The following is a 12,135-nucleotide window of genomic DNA, read 5'->3' on the forward strand; positions in this document are numbered from 1 at the left end:
TCTGCACAGACTTGACTTCAATTTCTGCTAAAGGAGTTTAATACCAAAATATGATTTAGTACCAAATAGATTTTGTCATTGCAAAACTTTCTATCCCGTTCTCATTCTTTGCCAAAAGCGGCCAGATGAGATTAAACTCCAGAATACCACATTCTATTTTTTACAAAAGCCAGCCTACCAAATAACAATTCCAATGTTTCCATTGAATAACGCTGATTTATCTTTTAGTAGAAATGTTGGTGCTTTCCATGGCAGATGATGCTTTTCTTATTCAGTTCCAGTCAGAAATGTCTAAACATGACTAACGCTACCAAGTGGCTTTCTTCATTCTGATATTTTCCCACAAAAATCAATAATTAATTCACTAAAGTATTATATAGATCAGTAATCGCGTTTTCTGGTCAACTCAGTATATAACATGTGCAAGGTGACAAGCAAGATCAAGATTTTAGTAGAATATATAGATTTCCATCCCTGACATCAATGATTAAGTAATTACAGATAGTCTAGAACAAATGTCTTTTTTGTCTCCAGTATATGAGCATGTAGGAGTGTAAGAGTCAGAACAGTTTCCCCCAGTTAGACAAGATGCACCTGAAAAAAGTTAGAAATGACATCAATCCAAACATTGTGAGAATAACATCCAAGATGAAGATAATAGTCCATATGTTTAGATTTGCTAACCATTTTAAATTGCCAAGTTATTTTTCACAAAATATTACAAACTATTCCAATAATATGGAACAACAAAACCAAATGAAGATTAAAGTAATGGTTGATGGGCAGATGCTTGAAGGCCATAATATCAATGCTGGCCTAACTCAACGATTGTTTATACTCTCTTCTGGATAGTTTTTACAAATGATCGTACAAATCTTATCCTGAGATCATTTGTTGATCTATGTAGACGACACAATTATCTATGGCAGCATATGAGCAGTTATAACCAAGGTTTTTCTCTTCAAATTTGGAGTATATGCTGTAATGGGGCAAAAATTGGCTTGTTACTTTTAACAGCTCCAAAACCAAGCTTGTCTCTTAATGCTTGGATCCTCATTTCTCTCCAGTTGAAACGAATGGCTTCCTCCTAAAAGAAACATCTAGGACTAACTTTTGCTAGACCTGAAATGGAAGAGTTAGATCAAATATTTTACTAAAGTCACTGGAAAAATGGTTGGATCATTCTATCGCTCCAGAAGGTATGAGGGATGTGCATAAGTAATGCCCCTGACCCACTTCCAGTTGTCTGATCTAGCTGAAATTTTGCATGTGCAATGATTTATATCTACGGGTTATGTGGCAAATTACAGCTCTGAACTAATTGTGGTTTCTGTTTTACAGGTGTTTGAACTGAGTCAGGTGTGAAATGGAGCCTGTTGAATGTTGAGCAGTGATCCGGTTTTTGTATTTGAAAGGAGGCACACCACAGGAGACTTAATGAAAGGAAAGAAACTTATGGTGATAATGCCCCATCATATGACCTTGTAAAACGCTGGCATTGTGAATTCAAAAAATGGGCAGAAGTCTGTGGAAACAGCTCCCAGACCTGGTCGCCCCCACTTCTGCCATTGATGAGGCATCTGTCCGTCAAGTTGAGGCTGCAATTTTGGAAGATTGGCGCATTACTATTTGCCAAATAGCCCAAGATGTCAAGATTAGTATAGGGTCTGTGGAAACTATCATTACTGACCATTTGTATATGCATAAGGTGTCTGCCAGATGGATTCCCAGGTTGCTCACACCATTCCAGAAGCGAGAACCCGTTGAGTGCTCGAGGATGAATTTGGAGATGTGCCAAGAAGAGGAGTCAAAATTTTTCAAAAGACTGATTACACAAGATGAAACCTGGGCCCATCACTATAATCCAGAGACCAAAGTCCAGTCAATGCAGTGGAAGCTCTTGGACTCACCACCTCCAAAGAAGGAAGGGTGCAGCCCTCTGCTGGCAAGGTCATGCTCACAGTCTTCTGGGACCAGGACGGAGTAGTGATGACAGATTTCCTGGCAAAGGGTACCACAATTACAGGAGCCTATTATGCTTCACTTTTGAGGAAATTAAGGGAAGCTATCAAAATCAAGAGGTGGGGCAAGATCAACAAAGGTACCCTCCTCCTGCAAGACAACGCTCCGGTCCACAACTCGCATGTCGCCAGATCAGAAGCACGGGTGTGTGGTTATGAAATCCTCCCCTACTCTCCTGACCTTGCGTCCTCTGACTTTCACCTCTTCCCAGCCATGAAGTTTTTTTTGAAAGGAAAGCGTTTCCCAGACGATGCAGCCTTGATTTCTGAAGTCATGTCGTGGTTCTACAAAAACGGTCTCCAGAGCTGCATCAAACGATGGGAGAAATGCATAACTCTGGGTGATTCCTATGTAGAGAAAGACTAATAACTGTGCCAAGTTTCGTTGCTCTACTGCTATGGGAAGTAGGTCAGGGGCATTACTTATTGCACACCCCTCGTATCTCACTCTTGATGCCATCATTTACCTGTATAAAAGCCGGATCTGTCCTAAGATGGAGTACTGTTATCATGTTTGGAGACATACTGCTCACAGCACTTTTTCTTGCTTTGACAAAGTACAAAACTAACTTTGCAATCTAGTGGAGTTACTCTTCCTTACACCTCCCCACCCATTATGTTGCTAGCTTCTTTTTATTGTATCATGTCTATAGCAGGTGCTCGACTGAGCTACAAAATCCCTCTCCCCTGTAAAATATTCATAGCAAGAGCCCTCCTGGTTACAATCACTGCAGAGAAATTTCCTTTCTCTCGCTGTAGTAAAGACCAAGCAAAACTTCAAGATTCTTTCTTAGAGCATCCCATCTAAGGAACAGAATACTGTAAAGTTGCTTCTCAGCTAACTACAACATGTTCATTTTCAACTCTAATATACACAAACACTTATTGAGCCATCCTACTAGATAAACAATTACTTTAAAGAAATCTTCTGCCCAATCCACCGATTGTTTCCAATCCTCGCGCAATGGCATTCATTATCCAACTGACAATCTCTAACCTTTTCCTTGAATGGTTCCCAGGCCTTGATAAGTGGTAACTCATTAGTTTATAGGAAAAAAAAAAAAAGATGATCTAGTCAAAATCAAAATTTGATGTCAGCATGCATTCTACTAAGGTCAAATTTTAAACATCTCACAAAATAACTATGTTAGGTATTACTTTACTAGCATCTTACATTACAACTTGTCTTTAATTTTTAAACTGTAAATTTTTTTTTTATCTGGAGAAAAATTAAAAAAAAAAGCCTTTTTAAATTTAAACTGACTCAGAACATGATTATGCGTGTGTTCCGTGTCAGTTTGAATTTTAAGGTGGGAGGAGCACATTTAGAATTTTCTCCAATATAGAAAAGGTTTGCAAGATTGTACTGCACATATATTATTATTAATTAACTCCATTTTAATTCCATTTTTTTCTTTTATTCATTGCTCTCAACTTGAGTAAACAATAAAAATCTTAAACTCTAGAGGAATAAAAACGAACATGAAAAAAATGAAAATTAAATGATGGCCTTGGAAAGATCCTGTGCACAACAGAACCCCATCTCCTCCACCCCAATGTTTTTTTTTTTTTTTTGTTAATTGATGATAGGTTTTTACGTTCCTGGTTTTGTTTTTCTAGGATGTAAATTGTAATTGGTCTGAAGATGTTGTTACATATGGTTGAAATAAATTATGACCATTATGTTAATATTACTATGTATTTTATATTGAGCTCTATAAACAGACTTAACTTGTAAAGGATTCTACAGGGAATATCTGACATCTAACTTTGATGTACTAATTATATATATTTTATGTATGTACACATATAAATTAATATCTGATGTGCATAGTTTAGTATTTACTTCAATGTATAATACACAACTAGAGCTCATGAAACCATATTTAAGGCAAGTAAGCTATGCAGAAATATTTGTTTTATTCCTGGGGGAAATCATCAGGCTAATTGTGTCAAGTTAAAAAACACAGAAAAGCTGATGACATTTTTTATCGATATGAATGAATAAAAAATAAAAGAGATGATAATTTAAAAAAAAAATGTTTTCGAATAGTTGCCTAAGTTATTAAAATAAAAAGCATTATTTCTATAAATGAAATAATAAGCATTCCTTTAAAATAGATGGTTAGATTGAATATGATGATCAACTGGCAAGTTCATAAAAAAAAAAATGAAATAAATAAAAAAACACTATTCGATGATAGAATAGTAGTGAGCAATTTAAAAATACTATTTTTCTTTGGTTGAGGAACAGAAAAGAACACTTACTTCTGGACTATATACTTTTTAATTATCGTCATAAATTACTTCTGAATTGACAGTTTAAAGGCTTCAAAATTACTTTCTAATTTTGCACGTCCATCGAGAAATTATTATGAAAGCTGTTTTTATCTATAACTAGAAGAATACTCGTCCCATGATGAGTAAAATTAATAATTTTTAACAACGCTTATGTCAAACATTAAAATAAAGATATAATGATACTAAACCTGATGTTTTTTAGAATACCTATTTTAATTTTGATCAACATTCATGACACATGTATTATTATTCATCGGACTACTGTTCTCATCTTGAGTGTGATTTTCACAAGGTTTTGGTCGATATAACCTTCGACCTTCTTCATCAGCTCCAAGAAATCTGGACCAAAAACAAAAGGACACGACTCAGAAACTCACCACAGTTTGTATACCATATATGAAGGGCTTGTTCGAAAAACTTCAGCGAATATGTAATTCATATGACATCAGGACAATATTCAGGAGTGATTCAACTCTCCGAAAACAGCCTGTGAGAGTGAAGCCCCCTACAGAATGAAGAAGGTCGGAGGTTATATTGACCGAAACGTTGTGAAAATCACACTCAAGATGAGAACAGTAGTTCGATGAATAATAATACATATAACCAATCCTCATCTCAAAAATTCAGAAACGTCATTCATGACACAATTTTGATTTCAGAAAATGTTTTGAATTTAAGGAGGAAGTAGAAATTAAAAAAAAAAAAAAAAATCTTGCTTAATTGGTGTCTAATGACTATGAATCAAATTTAATGCAAATTTGAAAAGTTTCAATTTCAAAATAAAAGGTTGCATCCATATTATGCCCTCGCTAAATTTTAAAAATATTCCAAAAGAAACTGAAATTTGAGGAATATTGATTGATATCTAATACCTATTGTTAAAATTTCATAAAATAATATTGTGTCCGAGATAGATTTGCTGATGATACAGTGCTCTATAACACTCACAAGGGAAGAACGGATGTACACAAATCCAAGACAATGGCAGAATCATTAGAAAATGACCTCCAGACCATAGTAGAATGGAACCAAAAATGGATGGTAACATTTAAATGTTAGTAAGACTAAACTGCGCTCCTTTAACAATTACAAGACACCCCTTCAACCACTGATATCCATGACAAATAACACCCTACTTGAGAATTCTTCCTTCAAACTCCCTGGCTTAACATTTATAGGCAATATGAACTGGAACAAATACATTGAGGACATTGCAAGGGCTGCTGCAAAGAAGGTGCGTTCTCTATCATACTAGAAGACTACTCACACCGAAGAGTATCCTGTACCTCTACAAGGCCACCATTCGCCTATGCATGGAATATTGTTGCCACATCTGGACTGGCGCATCTATCACTAGTCTCTCCTTCTTGGATAGGGTCCAAAAAAGAGTCTTCGATCTAATAAGTCCCACTTTGTTAACTAAGCTCCAACCCCTGTCCCATCGCCGCAATGTTGCATCTCTGTGCCTGTTTTACAAATATTTTAAAGAATGTGCTCTGATGAACTCGTTGCACTTGTGCCCCCTCACAAATCTGTTTAGCAACAAAATTACACCCCTTCACTGTTGAGGTCCCCATATGGCAGAAAGGTTTCTACTCTAATAGTTTCTCCCCTCAAACAGCTAGACTTTGTAATTCTTTTCCTGCTACCTGATCCCTGATATATACTGTTACACAGAAGTTTAAATGTAACCTAACCCAACATCTTGTTAATTTTTCTTAGACATTGTTCCAGATAATAGCCCCTTATGTCCAAGTAGTGATGTGTCTTGTTGAAGTGAACATGAGTTAAAAAAAAAAAAAAAAAAAATTAAAATTAAAACATCTGAATTTTCACAAACATCTCCCATCCCCTTTGTATGAGATTAAATATAGCCCACATTTACCACCCTTGCAGCCTATCAGCTGTGTTTCCAAATTCATAATGATCTTTTAATTAGTTTAGAAGTGAATTCTGTATGTATAAACATAGCTAACTTTATATTTATAAAGATAATAAGGGAAACCATAGCCTTTAACATTCGAAAGTGGTTTTCAACTGGCTAAAATTTGAATTCATAGCCACAAATGTAGTAAGTATTATGGTTCAGTTGTGCTCCTCAAAGAAAAATTAGTTGTATCAATGAATCAAAACAAAAATAAATTGCAATAAAAGAAAAAAAGACGCAAACATCACAGAAACAATGTTAAAAGCAAAACTACTAATTCCAACGTGATCAAAATAAGCTTTCTACAATTTTTTTTAATAATGTATTAGTTTGTGCTTATCAATAGCAAAAAAAGTTTTTAAATGCAGATAAAAGCACTAAAAAGGATTGAGGTGGCAATTTGTTTTTTACATTTAAAAATATGGTCATATCAAAGAGTGGTCAGCTTGGCCAAAGTAAGAACAAATCATTGATGTCTGATGAAATGACCCGTGATGGAGAGTCAAGAAAAAGCAATCGTAGCGCAACACGTGCTGTACTAGCCTAATTGCCACATTAGTGCAGTTGGAGTTATCCTACAAACAATGGCATACATTTTTCGAGATTGAATGGAGGAGAGGTAAAAGTAGGAAATATTGAAAATTATCAGTGGCCAAAAAACTTACCTTGTTGGTCCACGAAACCCGGCCATCAGTTGTCGTCGGGGTGATTTTGATTTCAACAATTCAGTAAACACTGATGGAGCAACATAAGTAAATCCCTGGAGTGAGGAAGATGTAAAAGAAATTAGACGAGATAGAAAATGCACATATCAACCATATATAATTATAATTATTATTATTATTTCCATTTGAGGTCTTCATGTCAAGATTTTATGTTTTGTTAATGATTTTCAACTTCTATCTGTTGCCATTTTGCTTGCTTCTCCTGTTAGAATCAGATCATCAACTAATCCCCTCCCTGTCTTAAACAGCCTATCATGTGGCCTTGTGTCATCAATATCATCAGCTGTTATATAATGTAATTTATTATTAAAAAAAAAGAAAGAAAAAAAATTATAAAGATTCTTGATATTTATTGAAAAAAAAATATTATACAAGGTATTCATAAAGTTTGTGTGCACACTAAAAAAAGTATAAGTTTCTGTGACCTGCAAAATCACGTTACCTTTTGTATTGCTAATGATGGAGGACACGTGAAAACTTCAATGTGGAAAAAACCGTTTGCCTGTTTCCCACCTGACTACAACTTGGATGTCTTCAAGTCCAACATAAACAAATTCCTGATAAACCACCCCCTTAAGGAAGACACCTTATCAAATCTCCATTACTAATGATTACTACGATATTATCCCATTGATTACTGTATATGCAATTACCCTTATCCCCGAGTGGCGGCTTCCGGGCCTTGCTAACTGGTGACCACCATATAAAAAAAAAAAAAAAAAACCTTTAAAAATTGTTTTTTTCTTTTCTTTTTTTTTTAAATCTTTTCTACAGGTTATTTCAAATACAAATAAAGTTAAAAAATTTTAAGATGCACAAAGACTTTATGGACACTCTGTATATATACATATATATATATATATATATATATATAAGCTGAATGATTGTTGGGATGGAAGCTGGTTTAGTCATACTGAAGAGCTGTAATACAGCAAACATTCTGTGGAGGACTATATAAACCCTTATTCTCAAGTTAAACATTGTTGTCGAATAATATAGCTGGCTAATAATTTAGGGCAATGCAAAGCTCTTTATAAAATAAACAAATAGAGTACTGTGGGAGTGGTGGTCGATGTCTGTATCAAGGTGTATATATATATATTATTCATTAGGGGTACCTGTCCTTGTGCTATGGTGGTTAGAGCTACTGACTATAGACTGAATGGTTGTTGGTTTAATCCTTAGCGCGAGATGGGTGCTAGTCTAGCCACACTACAGAGCTGTGATACAGTAAAACAGTGTCTGTGGATGACTGCATATATGACTTAGAATTAACAGTTTTCATCATAATGTGCTGCTTAGAAATTTAGTTGTGGTTTTATAAACCTTTGTAATTAATATAAATTATTTGGGATTCTTTGATATCAAGAAGTGTAGATATGCTGACAATGTATACAAGTGACATAATGCAGTGGTTATACATATGAACTGTGAAGTCTGCTTGCTATGTTTCAGTTCTATGATGCATCATTTTTCTAATAACGTTGGAAAAAATATAGGAATACATACATCCTTCCTCCAGCAATATATTAAAGAGTAATGGTAATGGCAACAAAAAAGAAAAGTTAGAAGTCATCTTTACTATTATATAGAAGGAACTTTGTGTATGCGAGTTTGTTTTCTATAGACTCCTAAACAGCTGGGCCGATTTTTTTTGAAAAATCACACAAATATACTTTATATGCCTGGCAGTGTTCTTAGATAGATTTTGTATTGGAATGTCTTTGATAAGTATTGATAATCAAAACATATGATGAAAGAAGGAAAAGGCAATTTTGACTAAAGTTACAACACTTTATGCTGTCTAACATCACAAGTGCATTTGAGAAGTTCTATTATTGCACAAGCAGAAAGGCCTGGCATATAAAAATCAACAGTAGATTATTTGATATGGCAGGCGTATTCAAAATGAATGTTTCTGTTTAGAACATAATTGAACCATGATATTTGACTTTTTCATTTAAAACAAATTCAAGCTATTATATAAAAATAATTTTATAAAATCAACAATGTTTTTTTAGTGCAATGTAAACTACAATGTATTGTGGACTAAGTCATCGCGGACAGATTTGCTAGAAAAATGATCGAGTTCAGATTTCAATGACCATAAAATATGAGAGGGTGAAACATTCATTGATCCTCATTTAATCTTAGACAACATTGGATCTCCTTGCTAGTTATAAACGTCTAACCTCAAACACGAGACAAAAAAATAAAAATAGTAATAATCAGGCTCATCAAAATTAGTTTCATTCAAATGATTGGTTACATCGAATGACCACAAATTATTCTAAATTCCTTACTATTGTCTACTATTTATATTTTTAATTTGGGTCACCATGTACTTGTGCTATTCTTTTGTCTTGTTTCAGTAGTAGATTAATTTAAGCAACTTTCTTTGTGAATAACAAAACATTTTCTGGAATGCAATACATTTTTAAAATCAATATTTATTTTCTCTTCTGAAGTTAAAAAAATAATAAAACAATAAGAACATACATAAAAGTATTTGAGAAACAGTTATAATATTAAAAATGTTGAACACTTACTAAAAAGAGTTCATTTGCACTATCACTTAGGACAGTGTCGTCTGGAGAGTCAACTGGCGTCTGACGAGTGAATTTTGTATCGAAATGACTGACATCTTCATCTCCAGTCTAAATAAAAAAAAAATACACAAAAACGTTAATTTTTATTTCTATACTCAATTGTTATAATGTATAGAAAAATTGCCTGAAAACAATAAAAATCATCTAATGGTGAGTTGAAATGCTTACAATCCAAAGGTTTGATAGGTGGTTGATTATGGTGCATGTCACAATCTGTCACTGTACATCTCAATGTTACACTGGTGACAGGAAAATATTATTGTGACTTGAGGCCATTTTTTTATACATGTGAGCAAATGAAGAGGTTGTTCAAGCTTTTCATATCCTTTCTTTTCTGATCACATCATTTCGTTTATTTACAGAAAAAAAATATAAAACCTAAATGAACAAAAACTAAAATTGAAACAAAAACAAAACTGAATCAACTATTTAATTTAAATATAAAACAGACTAAGTTGCAGTAAAGGAAAAAATGAACATTTCATCTAATAGATTCAGACAAGATCATTGCACATTAGTGATGCATTTTTTATTGGTGGTAAACTAAGTAAGCAAATTGGTAAAGCAGTTATATTTATTGATGGATAAAGAGTATGACCAACCAAGAAGCTGACAAAAAAATGTAAATATTTGGCTCTACAAAGCTTGACAGACTTCTGTAAAGCAGTGATTCATAGACTGAAAGCTGAACACTTTCCATATGTTCCATTTCTATTCAATATCATTTGGCAAGATAAATGCCCAAAAATGCCACTCTGAAGAGAGCTGATATCTTTAGCATATACACTCTGTGCAGGATTGGACATGTAGTGAAATGGTAAGATCCTTTAGAGTGAACTTGTGCAGGGAAAATTCCTCATAGACAACTAACCACTGTACTTTTAAATATTTGTGAAAAAGTTAATTTTTTGACAAACTGGAATATATTTTTCAGTTCTCTTAGAAAGAGAAAAATCCAAATTTTCTTGGGGTCATGAAACATGTACTGATGTCTATTAATAATTTTGGTTGATTTTGAAAAAAAAAAAAAAAAAGTAAATTCTAAATATTTGCAATATGTAATTTTGTGCTCCGGGGTGGGGGTGGGGAGATATCAAAGTTTTCAAAAAAGAGAGAATTTGGTTTAGTCAGTTTTCATTCAGTTATAAATTTGTACAACATTCTTTGAAAAACAAACCTTATTCAATTAATGTTGGAGATTAAAATAAAATCAGTATGTCATTAGGACTAAAACTTGTCAATGCAATATATCAAAAGCTGCTACAATATCAATTGGCAAAGTTTTACTAATGAAAGAAATAATATATCACGTTTTATTTTTGTAATATTTGTAATTTTTTTTTTTTAATTTCTTCAATTCACAACTCGAGTTTAAGCAACATAGAAAAAAAAAGATAAAAATGTAAATACATGAAAACTTGGTAATTTTGTATTAAAATTTATAAAATAAGTGAACTAAAAATGATATGATTCTGTTACAATTAAATTAATCAATATAGAAGATGCTAAATTCTAATGAGTTAAAACTATTTGAAAAAAAAAATTGATTAACTCACAATATTTGGTTTAAATGGAGGCTCAATTTTTCGTTCTGCTAAGTCCTTCCAATTGATATGTCTGAAGAACGGGTGTTGCTGAAAATAGTATATAAAAAATTAAGTATACTCGGTTTTTCTTTTTCACACATTCTGATCAAGATATGAAAACTTTTGGAGAGGTGCACTCAATAAAATCTAAAAACAACAAAAATGAAAAAAATGCAAAAAAAAAAAAAAAAAAAGATTTCAGATAACTGATATTTAACAAATTCAATGTCTGCTAATTTTAATTTGAATGAATTTATAAAAATATATCACAATGGTTACATTTGAAAATTTCTACACAGATAATTTTTTGAAAAGCTAGTTATGCTTGATCACTTTTATACTTAAAAGCTTTGGAAGCAATTTACATTTTCTGTTATTGACAATCTTTCATTCTATAAACAGAAGGAATTTGATTCCCTCAATCTTTCACGAACATTGAAAAGATTTCATCTAATACATAAAGTCAGTTATGTGATAGATATTTCTTTTACTATAAGTTACATTAAAAAAATCTGTTTGAATATTTATATTTTTATGTATGTTCAAGAATTCATTTGATTTCATCTGATTTTGTGCAAAAAATTTAAAAAATGAAATGTTTAAAGAAATTTTTCAAATTAATGTCTCAATTTTTGGGATAAAATGTCATTATTTACAAATTACCATATTTACTGTTGATATTTATATTATATTTCAGTCAATTTGTCGTGTGATTTGCTAAAAATCAAATTATCTAAAATGGTCAATAGAGTCATACTGTGGAATAAAACATTAGAAACAGATCAGCAAAATAACATAAACTGTTTAAAATAAAATTTAAAAATATATAAATGCAGCATTTTATAAGAACATTCACTTTAATATTTCATAAAACTTAATTCATATAAAATTATGTTTTTTCTATCATTAGAATATGATCCATGTTAATTGTCTTCATGAAAATCAAAGAATTGAAATTAAAACAAT

The 12,135-nt window shown here is 32.5% G+C and overlaps 1 protein-coding gene across 8 annotated transcripts in view; it reads right to left on the minus strand.

Annotated features, from left to right (window-relative positions):
* LOC145291348 (ribosomal protein S6 kinase beta-1-like) overlaps positions 1–12,135 on the minus strand; it is a 282,083-nt gene that overhangs the window by 17,990 nt on the left and 251,958 nt on the right. For all 8 annotated transcript variants that reach the window (XM_080137175.1, XM_080137142.1, XM_080137168.1 and 5 more), the window contains 3 exons: positions 11,140–11,217; positions 9,524–9,631; positions 6,915–7,009 (listed from right to left, as the gene is read on the minus strand). In XM_080137175.1, coding sequence (XP_079993301.1) covers positions 6,915–7,009; positions 9,524–9,631; positions 11,140–11,217 — 281 coding nt within the window. The remainder of the gene's footprint in view (positions 1–6,914; positions 7,010–9,523; positions 9,632–11,139; positions 11,218–12,135) is intronic.

The sequence above is a fragment of the Euprymna scolopes genome, chromosome 2 (genome assembly GCF_053919585.1).
Source record: "Euprymna scolopes isolate OS-2025 chromosome 2, ASM5391958v1, whole genome shotgun sequence".
Lineage (NCBI taxonomy): Eukaryota > Metazoa > Mollusca > Cephalopoda > Sepiida > Sepiolidae > Euprymna > Euprymna scolopes.